The sequence below is a fragment of the Scatophagus argus genome, chromosome 11 (assembly GCF_020382885.2).
Source record: "Scatophagus argus isolate fScaArg1 chromosome 11, fScaArg1.pri, whole genome shotgun sequence".
Classification (NCBI taxonomy): Eukaryota; Metazoa; Chordata; class Actinopteri; family Scatophagidae; genus Scatophagus; species Scatophagus argus.
The window spans coordinates 18277887-18293748 of NC_058503.1; the positions used below are offsets into that span (position 1 = coordinate 18277887).

The 15862-nt window shown below is 39.3% G+C and overlaps 1 protein-coding gene across 2 annotated transcripts in view; it reads left to right on the plus strand.

Annotated features, from left to right (window-relative positions):
* pard3bb (par-3 family cell polarity regulator beta b) overlaps positions 1-15862 on the plus strand; it is a 167326-nt gene that overhangs the window by 28364 nt on the left and 123100 nt on the right. For both annotated transcript variants that reach the window (XM_046404893.1, XM_046404894.1), the window contains exons 3-4: positions 4249-4402; positions 10972-11069. In XM_046404893.1, coding sequence (XP_046260849.1) covers positions 4249-4402; positions 10972-11069 — 252 coding nt within the window. The remainder of the gene's footprint in view (positions 1-4248; positions 4403-10971; positions 11070-15862) is intronic.

Here is a 15862-nt window from a genome sequence, read left to right on the forward strand (position 1 = left end):
TTTGGTCATTAAACACAGACATGAGCACATATATATTTGACATTTGATGGACAGGTGCCATCACATGTGGCCTCCACACCCCTTCATTCTGTTGTTAAGCGTATGGTTATGGATTGATCACTGCTAAGGTTATTGCTGGCTGCATAAGATGCCTGAATCCACATATGGACACACACATACACACACTTGAACATTATGGATTTTTTTTAAGGTAAGTGGTCGCGAGTGGAAATCAAAGCTCAGTGGTGTACAGATAGCTTCAGCATATTTAAAGATTATTTTCTGTGTTTGCATGTGCATGTGAGTGAGTGTCTTTGACCAGTGTATACGCTCGTGCATTTGGCTGATTGCAGCATTTCATTGATCCACTACAGACCAATCAATCAGACCCTAATCGACCCGATTATAAAGGGTATGATGTGAAAAATGATGGTAATGAATGTGTGTGTGTCTGGTTGTGTGTGTGTGTGTGTGTGCGTGCACACTGTTATGCACTTAAATGCGGACCTGCTATTAATCTACCTACCAATTTCATGTGCTCTTTTAATTTTAATAAAAGGAAAGGAACTAACGCTGCACTTCTCCAACTGCTCTTCCACACACACACACACACACACACACACACTTTCAGAGATGCTGAGTCGTACAAAAAGTTGCATGTGCACATGGGTTATGTTGTATGTTGTGCAGTTCACTCAGAAAATTTTACCCTCATGGTCTTTCTGCCCCCATAAGATCGAGGGCATAATTATTGCTGTTGGCAGGCCTCTCATTATTTGATCAGCTTTAGTCAGTCAATGTTAATTATATGAGTTAGCTAAACTTCAAAATAAGACTGTGGGCTGTCTGGTAAATTGCATTGACTTTTGCAAAGATGGTGATTGCATTATGTCCCTCTGTAGACTAAAGCGATCTAGTGTTTGCTGTAGTGATGAACTGATATTGATACCAGCATCGCAGCTTTTGCCCCAGAGAAGTTGTTAGGCCTGGTGGCAAGTATCTTTGGACCTGGGCTCAGAGCCTTGCACAGGGGATGACGGATGTTTTTGTTGTTTTTTTACTTCAACAAGGAATCACAACATATGGTTTGTGTCATAGTCAGTTTTTATTTATTTTATTACTTCTTCTCAAACCCAAATGAAGACAAAGTGAAGCCCTATTCCTTCCTCAGATGCGTGTTTGAGCGTAAGTACTCAAGCTCACTCATGGATAAAAATAAAAATAAATAATTTCTACATGAGGTTGTCAGCAACACGATCAAAGTAAAATGTGCGTTTTTGACAGTAAGCTGAAACTGAAAAGCAGAAAACAAAATCAGATGTTTATTAGCATATTTGCGGCTGTCGAGGTTGTTTTGGACAGGATAGCTGATGAGAAGTTTAAATATTACACACACACACACACACACATATATATATACATATAATATATATACATATATATACATACACATATAATTGCCAGGGCAGGAGTCAACACTGGCAAGTTAACTATTAACTTACTTAGAGGTTGAAGAACATTTGGTGTATGGTACATTTTGAAACGTCTTGTAAGCTTGGAACAAAGCACTGCTCTTGAAGGTAGAAAAAAGGGTTGTGGTGTAAGAGCAACAGACACAGGGTGGGCAGCATGTAACTTTTCATTTTGCTGAAAATGGATGCATCATTACACTGGCACTTGACATGGTGACACTCTCTGACAATCTCACATTCAGGTTTGTCTCTCTGGCCCCTCTCTGCCTCTGGTGCTCAGGCTGCGGTGTCATTTTGTTTGGCAGGTCTTTGAGTCCCCTGTCGGGAGAGAACAGACGCCAAGTCCTCCCCTCTCTCATCTGGCTGTCTTTCCTTTCTTTCCACCTCTGCTCTTTTAAGAGACTCAGCAAGGCTATGTTGAATTTGTCTACCCATTTTTCATCCTGTCATTCTTTCAGATGTTCTTTTTTAAGAATTTCTGCCTCCCCTCTGTGTGTGTTTATCTCAAAGCCATTTGTCTTGTTCTGCGCTCCCTAACAGACAGATTTACTGAAGTTTACAGAAAACTTCAGGATAGGCTGCAATAAGCCAGGTGCTTCAGCCTACTCCTTTTTTGGGTTTGATATGAATTGTTAAAGTGTATTATGTATTATGATGTATGTGACCAAAAATAAAATTATTCATTCTTTCATTCATTTGTTCATTCACTCATTTACTGAAACTGGATAACTTAAGCTTTTTTTTAAAAATTGCATCTGTGTATTTTACTATCTTTTCATCTTTTTTATTTCTGACCCCCCGTATCCTCCCTTTTTTTTTTCTTGTCTGCGTAATTGCCATCCCTGCAGGTAGCTGCTGGACATCAGCTGTAAAATGCTCTCACCAAAACAGCTTGACAGAAAAGTGAAAAATACTAACTAATTATTATCACATTAAAAGTGCTGCGGTGCCTTAGCGACAGCAAGGTTTTATACTCATAACAGAAAGATGTAAATTCGGCACTGAGACGGAATAGGGGGATGAGGAAAGTGTGGGGAAAACAGTTTAAAAGCAAGTCAGAATGAAATATCAAAAAAAGAAACAAACTCAGATGAGGTTTGTTATAAGATGGGAGACAGAACTATACAATGACAAGGCTATGTGTTTGATGAAATAGGGGAGTGTGAGAGAACATGGATGTGTGAGAGGTATTGGTTGTACTGAATAGTTGGTGAGACATGGATGAGGAAGGTGTGATATTGTATAACAATTCTGCTCTCTTCCTGGTGAGGTTATGCTGGAAAAAAGTGCGTGTAGTATGTATATCTACAGATGTACTCAACAGAGGAGACGAGGTTTTTGATTTTTGCATTTAGCTTATCTTGCTTAAATAACTGTGTTAGTATCACTATGGAGCTCTTACATTTATTGATTTGGACAAGGCTTTTGTCCAAGGTGCCATACAAATGAGATACGATCCCAGCCACAGTAGATCAAACAGAAGCCTCAACACTCAGTCCCACAGGGCTTATATTTTTTTGAGAAATAGTTGGAGGAAGAATCTAGAGAGAGCAATGAGAGCCTAATTTATCAAAAACCCAGTGGAGAAACTTCCAGTGAAAATCTGCTTTCATCATCAGGCTGTCTTGGGAAAAAAAACGATGTGTTCTCTATACTAACACCTGCATAAGCTTTAAGTCTGTGAAGTGTCGGCATCTTTTTGCGTTTTAGAATGACATTTTGATAATGTTGGCTTTGTTGTGGGTTTTTTTTTTTTTTGCTTTGTTCTGCAAAAGAGACAGCCAGCAAATCACAGTGCAGTGACATCTGTGTGTGCATACTTTCATATGGTTTGTGCCTTTTAGTAGCACCCATGTGTATGCTCATGTCTGTATGTTGCACACTTGTGGGTTCCAGTGTAGCAGGAAGCCTCTGGCTTTACTGGTAAAGTCCCCTTTCTTTACTCGTGGCCACTATTGACACGGCGCACATGCATACGTATGGATACACACACACACGGGTCTATTCAGCTTATATGTGGAGGCCCCTAGAACACTGTGTTGACAAGCCCTGTGCTATGTTACACTAAACGCAGACTCAGTGCAATACTCAATAGACAGGGATTCCACTATATAACACAGTTAGAGCTAGCAGGGTGTCGCACACATGCAACGAGGAGACACGAATGGAGGCAGTGGTTAAAGAGTAGACACACACACTGTCACAGGAATGCTGGGCTCCTTGGACGTCCTCTATAGCGTCCTCATCCACAAGGTAACACAGAAATTGTGTACTTGTACAAACAATGTGAAGAAATGTGACCAATGGGGTGTATTACAGTTTTCTCTTGAGATCAGCTAGGGAATGTTTTCTCTCAGGATTTTCACTGTAAACAAACGTTTGATGATAACTACAAAATATGACTCAAGTTGGGACATTTTTAAATAAGACACATCTGTCTGTGGGTTGTGCTGCTTAGGGTGGATCTGAGTCTAGTGGCCTCTGTTAGCATTTTTTGTCTTGACTGTATACATTCTTGCTGTCTCACATTTTATTGTATAATACGGCTCAATGGGGCAAATCGGAGTGGCTTTTCTTTCAGTGTGAAGTGGAGAGCAAGTGGGGAGTAGCAAATCAAAAACCTGATTTGAGTGTGAGTGTGGTTAGATAATAATCTTTGAACATAGTTCCTGCTGCTCCACTCTGGTCAAATACTGAGTTCATTGTGGATTAAAAGAATTGAAGAAATTAAAAACATAACAAACTACGTGTGTGTATGTGTATGTTTTCTTCTTAGCTGATGGCGGTGTATGAGGAGCAGGAAGCCCAGCAGAGGGGTGTGGCTAACACAAGTCTAACCCCCAGCCCAGACCTCTACCAGTCCGAGCTCTCTGTCTTCCAGCCAATCACAGGAGGGGAGATTGAAGTCAATTCCTCAGCCCTCAAGTCCAGTGAGTAATTATTTTTATTTTTTTTATTTTTTTGTAGTACATAGCTTCTCTTCCATTCATAGTCACAAATCATATCAAAGAAAATCTCTATGTTTACAGAAATATGTCTGACGTCAGGTTTGACAATTCAGAGCTGCATTTAGAGATTTAAGTCATTTACATGCTGACATTTGGTAGCACTTCTTTTAAAACATATTTTAGTACTGTGTGCTCATCCCTAGAACATTTGTAAGAAAGTTTGGAAAGTTTTGCAAATTGCACACAGTGGGAGGATACTTGCCACACCTTGGTTGTAATATAAACCGCGTTAATCTCATCCACATTACTGTGCTCAGTGTTGTAATGTTGCAGCTTCCTGTTCTCAAGCAGAAGAGCAATGACCTTATATTATTTTTGCTCTGGCATTTGTCAATACATCAAAATTTTTCCCAAAAGTGCTGTGTCTGTAAAGACAAGTCAGTCTATGTTAACTGTGACAGCCACTCTGGCCCTGACCTTGACCTCTGCTGTCCCTGAGAGACCACATACTATAAGTATTTCCAGTCCTTTCCCCATCGTTGACTGGGATTCTGTAATTAAGAAGCACTGCTTGTATAGCTGGAGTTTTGACTTTTTCACCACTACGTTAAAATAGATCATGGACATGGAACATTCAAGTAGATGAAAAAAATCCATACTCTGGATTCTTCCCCAGGTCACTTGCAGTGAAGTCCCAAAACACCATTTTAGAAGGATGGACTGATGGCTTAATTGAACACTCCGTATATTTAAACATAAAAGAAAGTAGGAATTTAATTTCCTAGTGGCTTATTTGATACAGTGTATTCTTGGCGTCAGAGCCGAGCAACGTGTTTTGTAGACAATGGGAATGATGTTAACTCTGAATTACGCTGCAGATAAAGGTCAGGATGTGATGGGCATTTTGGACATTGATGAAAACAAGATGAGGACAGCTGAAATGTTGGCAGCACCGTTTCTGAGATGCAGAATAAGATGGGGATGAAAGAGACTCAGAGTAGGAAAAGCAGAAGAACAAGAAGACAGGAAGTGCATGTGTAGTGTCAGGCAGCGGAGTGAACTCTGATGTTTATGTCTGCTTACTGTTACCTGGGATAGACCTATCTGAATGACCTGTCTTTCTGTCTTTCCTGGTTCCTTTCTCTCTCCTTCCATTCTTCTCTTTCTGTCTTATTTCAAGTCAAGTGGCTGTTCAGTAGATGTACTGTAGATGTGTTTGTGATAGGGCTTAGAGCCATCACAGTAACTTGTCCAAATTTAATTTTCCTTAACAAAACAAACCATGTGGGTGATGGATTGTGTGTAACTACAGTTTGCCAAAGCCTATGCATTACTTACTGTTGCCTCCTGCTGCCAGCTAATCACAGATTCCATTTCCTTTAGTTATGAATTGTGGGCTCTGCATCTGCTTTGTTGCACAGTCTGTACCATCAATCCAGCGATGCGTTTGACATTTAAACATAATCTGTCACGGTTGTTTTTAAATTGTCATTAATATGTCCAATGAAGTGTGGTAATGCTCCTCCATCTATTGCTAGTTGCATTCTATGTTTCATTATAATCCATTCTTGCTGTTTTTGTTGAAACTATTGAATTTCCCCTATCAACTTGAAGGATCTTAAGCAGTTGAGCTTGAGGAATCAGAAATCACAAGCACAGTGTTGTACAGTGGATTGTTACTGTAATATTCTTTTCCTCTTTCCTCATGCGTTAGATCTAATTTTGCATACTGTATATATTACAGTACTGTACTGCTGAGAAGAGAATTGATATTTCAGCTTGTTTGACCTTCCTGAGTTGTGAAGGGGGCTTTGCTGTATGATCCAGACACTGTTAAGACAGGAAGTTTAGTCTGTTTCAGTATGGTCGCCTGTCAGCAGAGATTAGTAGTAATGTGTGACTGTCATGGTAGATTAGAGGTAACGGAGATCTGGAGACTATCACTGTCGGAGGCCAGACTTTGGCCTCTATCACTGTCTAACCACTCGGTGCGTCTTTTCTGTCTCTTGCTTATTGTTTCTGCTTCTCACTGTCTATTTCTTGTCTCCCCGAATCTTTTGTTTTCTCATCTTTTTTCTACATGAATTTCCTTTTTGTTAATCATCTTCATCCTTTTCCATTGCTTGATTTTGTTTCTTGTTTTTTTTTTTAAATCTTATTTTAATACCTTTTTTGATTTACCTCTGATTTAACTTTGTCTGTTTTCTCTTTTGTCCTTTTTCTTTACTTGTCACTGTTAACTACTAGCTCGCATGCTATTTCATACTTGACTCCCTATTAAGGAGGTATAGTAGTACTGATGAGCGCCACTGCTCAAAATTAAGAATCAAAGTGAAGGGATGTGACTAGCTGGGATGCTGGGATGCATGATCAGGATTAGCCTGAATATGGAAGGCCTTCCCACTGGTCAGGCTGCTGATTACAGTAGTTTCGTGAATGGTATACTTCCTCTGACTAATGTAGCTGCCTTAATTGTTATCATGACTAGAATTTTTAGTGTAACAAAAGGAATGCAGAGATGTCAGTTGTCATACTGTACAAACATCAGTGGGAATGTGTGATTTTATTCTGACGTAGGCCTTTTTTCACAGAAGATATTTTGACCTGTCAGAGTGGGAAAAGCACAGATGTAACTGATAAAATGAAGCATGTCTGAGTGTTTCAGGGTCTTTTTCCAAGGTTGCCAAAGCAAGCCTTAAATATTTAATGAGCGTAAAACACTGGTCATCCAGTCATAACCAACAAACATTCTCAACTTCACAAACACCGTATTTATTTTCAAGAATATTTTTAACAATATTTGTCCAAACAATTTTGGGTTATTTTAGTTATTTTTTTCATGTAAAGCTTTAATCACTTAATCTGAAGCAGCGGTTTTAAAGTGGGGTCTGGGAGCTCCCAGGGTCCTTAAGGGGAATTGTTTATTTTCACACAAAGTTTGGGAACCACTGACCTAAAGTCTAAGTGTGGTTCTTAGATGATACTGGCTGACAGGTTAGGAGCACAGCCTCTGATTGGTTGTCAGACTCTTCCAAGGCATCATGGGATTTCCAGTGTATAGCTCACAACAATAGCAGTTTTCAACATGGAAGAAGGCATTCAGTGTCAGATTTATCATCTTTGTTTTACAAAGTTTCTGAAAAGTTACTGCAGTCAAAGGCTGAATTACAAAGGGATATGGTGGCACTGCAGCCTTCGAATGGCTAATAGCTTCGGGGCAAAAGAAAGTAAGTCTCTCACATGCAGTGTTCCAGAGGTATTTAAAGGTGGTAACATTATGTCATGTGTGACAACCCTGACCCCACACTTGACGTCTGTAGTGTCCAGTGTGTCAGATTTTTTTTCTCATCAGTGCAGTTCAACACTTAGTGGTGAGACAGAGTCAGCTGGAAAAGCTCCTGTTCAGCGATAGAGCATGGAGTTTAGTTGCAGATATCCTAATATTAAACCTCACAATTATTTTTCACTTGACCGATTGGAAATCTGCATGATGCGTTTGACTTGCCTGAGCACAGAGTTTACTTTCCCCAGGCAAGCGTTAATGTCACGTCAAAAATCGGTGCTTCTCTGACACTATTCTGACTGAAGATGCGGTGAGAAGATATAACGTTAGTTTAAGATGACCAAGATCTAAAAAGTGACAGCGACGTGACTTTGTAATAACAGTAATAACAAGAATAGAAGACAATATCCAGTCACATATCAGGCTGTCAATACTATATTGACCTAAAGTAGTCTGGCTCTACAGAGGAGCATTACTGCAGGGAAACAAGAAGGGGATGTGGATTACTAGGTGATCTAAAATTGTTACTGCGTCAGGGATAAAGAAAAAATATATATATTGATTTTTGAATGCTTGCAGGCATATGGGCAGAATAGTAACACAGTGTAGTGGGGATAGTTTGTCCCTCTGTAGCCGTTTGTATCTGTCCGAATGTACTGCTGAACATGGGGAGCATGTACCTTCACACAGTGTCACATTTTAACCAGATTAATCTCTGGATCTGAGTCTGCACAGGTCTGCTTCAGACTAACACTGGCAGGGTGTTACAAATGTAATAGCATATAATTCAGTTTGATTTAAAGGTTTCTTTAATTTTTGTTTGCCTTTTTCTTGCCCCTTTTCATTGCACCCAACTATATTTGTAGATTATTTTCTTTTCGATTTTCTTCCCCTGTGTTAATGCCTTTATTTTATTTTTTTTTAATCCATCTCCTTTGTCTGTTAGTCATCTGTACATCTTTTGCTCTCTATCCATTTATCCCCCTTTCATTGTCTTTGTTTGAAGAGATGAATTGATTAAGGGGGTTCATGTAATCCATACACCCCAGCCAGCATTAAGAGCACCAAGGGGCCATTTTGTGACAATCAATATATGACCCTACACATATTATTTGGCATGTGTTCTGAGTAGTCCACTCATTTAGAGGTTTCCTTCCCCCTCACCACCACCTTTCACATTTTATTCCCAGTGGAACTATGCAGTCTAACATGACAATGTTCTTAATGTATATATGGATTGATGGGCCCCATGAAACGGGATGGTAGATTTGAGGAAAGGCAGAGTACCACACAGATCATAATAATTCCTCCAATGATGTTATTTACTTTCAGAGCTTTCTGCAGTGTTGACTCTTCTCCCCATTTCACTATTTCTTCAAGCTCCAGCAGCAGCAGCAGCTCAGGCAATAGTGTGGTGTGCGTCATCCATCAGCTTCTGTTAAATGACGATTTTATGCAGTGGGCTGGTGAGATGTGAAAAGGGAGACACTATCATACATTACCTACATGCACACAGAGATGAGCAAATCAGCCACTTATTGGCCATTTGGCCGCATGAACACCAGTGTGTTCACTGAAGGGATATTAAAGGAAGGGATCATACATTAACCTCTCACGCACTCAGGTTTTCATATCTGCTCCTTACAGACGTAATGAACACAAGGAGCCGTGCACACTCACATCCCTTAAAACAGCATTTAGAAATGAGCTTTCTGATGACACTGGTGCAGTGTGTAATCAACAGATAAGGGCTTACACACATAAATGTCGGAGGCTGTACTGGCTGATGAGTTTGGATAATTAAAAGAAGTGCTAATGAAACCCTTCGGTTTTATTTACGCTGTGAATATTTTATGTTCATGCTGTCTTTCTTGTTGTTTCCATCTTTTATCCAGCAGCCACTAGTCATAACACTGTAACGCTTTCTATTTCTTTTTTTGCAAACTAAAAATAGCAGACGTATGTGAGATTCCATGGATTGGTAATGTGCCAATTATCGACAAAACACGTTCTGATGTAGGTCTTCAGTGGCATTTAGACACATTTTTTACACTCTGAATGTCTTAGTTTTCTAGAAAAGACTCCCAGAATCATTTTTCAAAGCATCTTCTAACGCTTGTTAAATTTGTCTTCTTTAAGATCAAGTTCTTGATACTGTAGCAGTTAAAATCTCATCAATTTAAAACCTACAGCTTCCCCAGTAAATACATATGCACACATTTTATATTTACATTCACACATTTATTCATTGAATGATTTCAGAGTAAGCATTGTGCAGTCACAAAAACAGCTTATTAGTTGATTGCACCAACTCTCAGGATGTTTTTATTTTTGTTTGAAAGCACAACTTCAACTTGGACACTGCAATGACAGAGTGGAAATTCGTGTTGTCAACTTAACAGCATAAAAATATTCATCTCTCTTTCTTTATCATCATGCTGTGACAGTCACAAAGGAACAAAGATATTGTGGCTCAGGGTCTGCATCTTGTCATCTAAAAGATTATTATTAGACTTGAATTTTGCTGAACTGTGTGACTCCATCAAAATAGCATTAACTGTGTGTGTGTGTGTGCACATGTTGAAGACTGGCTGTAGATGTTGAAGCAGTGCAGATGCTGACTTTCTCTATTTCCTCTGTTTTTGCATTAGCCTTCCCTCCCTGTCATATCTGTTGTTTGAATAGCAGTCTTGCAGGATGTAGTCACACTGTGTCATATTGGACTCACAGTCAGGTTCCTCTGGTTTTTAACAGAGAAAACTGGGGGGTGTGTGGGGTGGGGTTTCTGGAATCAGAAATTCAGACTTAATGTGCATTAAAACAACAAAAAAGATAAAATAACATGAAATAACATTTTAGAATTGGAGGTTATTAACGTTGTTGTAGGTCAGTTTACTTTTCTGCTGCTGAAATGGCTGTTGATCTTTGGTGGTATGTCATTAAATTCCTTCTGCCGATCTTGTTGTAGTACATCTGCTTTCAACACTCTCAGTAGTGTGTGCAGACATACAGCATAAATACTCAGGCCTCTGCTTCTGTTTACAGAAATCTCTTTCAACTTGTTCTAGCTACAAAACTAAATTTCCAAGGCTGTAGTGAAATGCTTGTGTGCAATAGGATTTATAAGCGGTGAGGTGACTAGTCTCAGCTTTGTCCCATATTTTCACTGCCGTTGCCTCTTAGGTATCAACTCAAGTAAGCCTCAAAAGAAAGTGCTCAAAGAAAGCTGTACTTATCACTTGTATGTTTGTCCTTGTGTTTTCTGCAGACACCCCCCTGTTGGTGAGAAGTAGCAGTGACTCAGCACTCGGCCCACAGCTGACAGAGACTGAACCCTCCTCCGTCAATGAGGACACCTCCATGATGGTTAGTTAAAATGACACAAAGACACATCCTGTTTGAAACACAGCAGATACACATTGTACACACTGAATATACGCAGCGTTGTACACAGAGCAAATACAACACAAAATTGTACTCTGAACTCAGCATACAAGTCTAAATTCCTGGCCCAAAAATGCTGCAGTTTTGAGAAGAATTTAAAAAAATTCTAATTCTTTAATCAAGTCTTATGGTCAGCTTTTTTGCTTTATTGCTATACGTTCATTAGCTTCTGTAAGATATTGATTTAGTGTGAAGAATCATCATGGACACAGTTTTCCTCTGTGCTCTTGTAATCTTATAAGCAGATCACCAATACAAAATACTAAACACATTAATACTCCCAAGGGAATAAACAATTTACAATTTGATTTTCATGACCCCGTGGCCTTTCTTCTAGTTGGATTTAGTAGGCTCAGTGCATGGCAAATTGTTGATGTAGTTTTTTTTTTGTTTTGTTTTTTTTTTTTTTTTTTTTGACTTGTTTTCATATATCTACAAATGTATTTCCTAGAATGACCAAACTTGTCCCTAAAAATCAAGAATGAATTCGACATTTCTTTTTTTCCTCTGATGGAGACGTGATTTCAAGATGCTTCTCAATGCCCCCTCCCTACCCAAAATGTCAGTTGTGAGATTGTATCTATGTCAGGCTCTGTTGAAAACCTCAGATTTATACTGCATATACATTATGGAGGTAAGTAAGAAATAAGTGGAATTGTGACATACAGTGTGTGAGCAGTGTGTTTCAGTATGTAGTGGGTAAATGTGTTAAAGTGTTGGGGGTCTGTTGCCTGTGGTGTGTTCATGTTCTTTCTAATCCAGACATGCTTTGTCACATCTAATTCTACCAACAAAGATGGATGACTTTGTTTTCTTCTCTTCTCCTTTTTCACCCTTCTCGAAAGGGCAGAGGGCAAACTCTTCCTCCTTTTTTTTTCTCATCTGCTTCTTCCTCCCCCACTTCCTCTGCTGATCATCACTTTACTTTTCTTTTTTTTGTTTTTTTTTGTATTTTCAACATTTTGGTCGAAATTTTGTCAAAACCAATAATTTGGTTCCATTGTCTGATGTTAAGCTGAATAAGACCATATCAGTAAAACTTAACTATGTAACATTACTTACAAAAACTTACTTACTTTAAAAGAAAAATAATAATATTATAGAAGTTCCCCTCTACATAAACTATGTTTTTCTTCTTGTACCTAAAGCAGAATGTTTAAACTTCAGTGTGCAGAAACTAGAAACTTCTTATGAGCTTCACATAGGAAGGTGACATTTATGTATGAAACTAAAATGAGAGGGACATAGATGTCATTTTTAGAAAATGAGGTAATAGAATTGTATTTGTGGAAAGACCATATCAAAAACATTATTAAAGCACAGTATTTTTAGTACTTCTTAAAACTTGTCTGGAGGGGAGTTTTAAATGTTATTCCAGTGTGACCTTAAATAACATGGGCAAAAGGACAATTGTGACTTTTTGAGCATCCAGATGTTGCTCTAGTGGAAGGACTAAAACACATAATGTTTATGGATGTCATGTGACATTGATTTTTTACAAATAGTTTAACTCCTCTGGTCTCCTCTTGCATTGCTTTATCTTCCCAACCAATTATTCTATCGGTTTTAATGAGGTGATGCCTCCTTTATGTGTTTTAAACAAATACACTTTTTATTAACAAACTGCTCAACTGTGTGCTACAGCTTGTGTTTCCTACAGGAACATAGCAATAAACACAACACATTGAGCCAGTTGGAGAGAGATGTGGTTTTGATTACTTGTTATGATAGTGTTACAGTTTCATAGTCCCCGTAGACAGTTGGACACAGCAAATCCCTCAGGTTCACTGGTTAAAGGAACTCCACGCCTGATTGGACTCTTGAGCAGTGAGATCTCTTCTCTTGAGATTCCTTGGTGGACAAATATCCTTTTTTACCTTGATGTATTCCCTGTAGAACAACCTGTTTGCAAGGTTCAGCTCTTTTGGGGAATGTGATTGGCTCTCAGAGGTGGCCAGTCTCCCTGCTTAATGTTGTTGCTGCTGGTGCTAGAAGTAGATCATATTGTATATGAAGACTGTCTTGGCATATTTGTGACTGTACATCAGGTTTATTTGCCACAACATTTACTAACAAAACATTGGTTGTATTCCCTAACTGTGTGATCATTTTACTGGGCATACTGACTCTGTGTGGCATGTTATGATCCACCAGAAAAAGACCTGTAATCTGTTCTGATTAGCAACCCACAGCTACATGAAACATGGTTTAGCAGAAATAAAACCTGCAGGCTTTTATCACTAATAAATGTAAACTGCCAACACTAATCTATTTACTTTTCCTGGTGAAGTGTAAGCCAGAGCTTAGGAATGTAGATCAAGTTGCTCTGAGCCCTTCCACCCGTCCTTACATCTCAGCTCTGTTTTCACTGCTCCTGTCACAGTCCAGTATGAAATATTCCTGGGTGTCAGTTACACAGTAGGCCCGTCCAGACTGCGTGGGTCTCGGTGTTTATTTGTTGGAGCGCCTGCATGGTATCTTGCATATATGTGACCCCACCACACCAGCTGTGGCCTCCCTTTAGTCTCACTTTATTACAGCTCGTGCTTGCAGCTCAGGTTTCCCGGCTGTCTCATTTCACGCATAACATTACAACTTTGAGCTGAACAATAGATCTACAACTCATAATAGCCAATCATGTTTTGTGTCGGTTAATAATTCACACAATGTTATAACTTGAATGGCTATTACTATTAAAATTAGATGCCACACCATCTACTTTTATATAACTGTGCATTACAAAGGAGATGTGACATGGTTATCGTGAAAAATGTTTCCTGAATAACCTGCGTTAACATTAATGCTGAGTAAGCAACAACTGCCATGGCTGTGTTACAAAGCTGAGAGAGGCAGAGTTAAGGCTCCATAAGTGAGTTAAGGGTCCGTAAGTCACCGCGTACACAAACCGTCCTCTTTGGAGAGCAGTTATTTACAGAATTACCACAAACAGCACAACTGAAGTTAATTTAGGTCATATAACATTGATGGGAAAATGTATTGACTCTCCAAAGAGAAGTTTGAGATCTGTTGCATATTGTGGCCATTTGAAAGCTGCATCTTAAACCCCAAAAGTTCCCCAAATTTTAGAAGAAAACTCATATTGACTTGTTTGTTGTTCTTGCTGTGATTGCCCTATTCTGAGTGTGAAAGAGTGCATCATATAGTAATTTCTAAAGTTATGCTTGCATGGAACTGAGGGTCAATAAGAAAGGTATCTTGCCATTAGAGGAATAAATGTTTAATGACAACTACAGAGCTGATTTTAGTTGTTTAGCAGTAGAAGAGGAGCATCACGTACATCTGAGTGTATCTGTACACTAACTGCAGATTTCTTTTCTGTAAATGTGCTTCAAAGCATCTAAGAAACAGAATGATTGATCTGTTCTGAAGCATCTTACACCAACCCTGATCAGATTTTTTTTTTTCATTTGTTCATGCTGATTTACATTAAGCAGAATTTTGCCATCGTGTCCATACTGACATTGAGTGATTATATCATTTCCAGCAAGACATCAGTTGGTACCAAAAGTGTCTTATTTTGGGAGAGAAAAGGAGTATTTACAATGGAGATGTCTAAATTACATGGTTTAGTCCAGCCATTACGACTTGAGTGTCAAAAATCTGTCTGCTATTTTTCCCCTCTCATCCCTCTGTCTGCATGATGCCTCGCATCTTTCCTCTGTCTGTGCTTTTCCATCTCACACCTGCTGTGCTGCAATAACTGCCACCTGAGTGCTGAAGTGGTAAATAACTACTGTAAATAAAGGAATTCTCTTTCTGCGTTTCTCCCTCCTCTTCCTCAGACACCATTTTCTCAGTCACTGTCACAGCCTTTTATGTCTCCTTCACTGTCCGTCGCTCGTTCACTCACACACACACACACATATGTATGTGTATATACGCTCACGCACACACGCTCACTCACACACTTAGTCACTCGCTCACAGGTCTGTCTCTTTTCAACCAGCCAGGTTCAGATGGAGGTAATGGCTCTAGGTAATTGTTCAAATTGTCACTTGGCCTTTTGGTGAGAGCGATGAGGGGAAGAAAGTACTCTTCTTGCAGTAATTCTCTGTCTTTCTTCTCTCTCTCTGTCTTTTCTCCTCGTCTCCGTCCCCTGTCTTTATTTAATCTCAGTCCAGAAAGATTTACTAGTGCAGCTCTTCCATTCTAAATGCCAGGCACAAATGAGTACAGTAAGCCACAAAATACCTCTCTCCCTCTGTCAGTTACAAACACACACACACACACACACACACACACAGGTTAATCACAGTGTGTTAATCAGACTGGGAGTATTTGTTCTTGCCCTGTATACTGCTGGGGCTAATAAGGCATCACAGCATGTATTTATCACACTACACCTGGGTGTTTGGACTTATGTGCATGTTCATCCATGTGTGTGTGTGTGTTGTGACTTTTGTGCTGTCAGCCTGCTTGTATGTGTGTCAGTGAAGCAGGGGTGGGATTCTTTAGTCACTTCATGAGAGCCACAATGCAATTATAAGTCATGATCAGTGCCTCTTGATACATCAGATTATTTTTAATTTCTCTACATGATTTATTTTTTCTCGCTCTACTTTGTTCTGATCCCTAATTAAAATGAACAGGTGAATTTACATCCTCCTCCATCGCTTGTAAAGTGCAGCTGTTTTGTATGTTTGTGCATGTGCATGCTGGATATGCATAGCTTATATATGAATGTGCGTTGCATG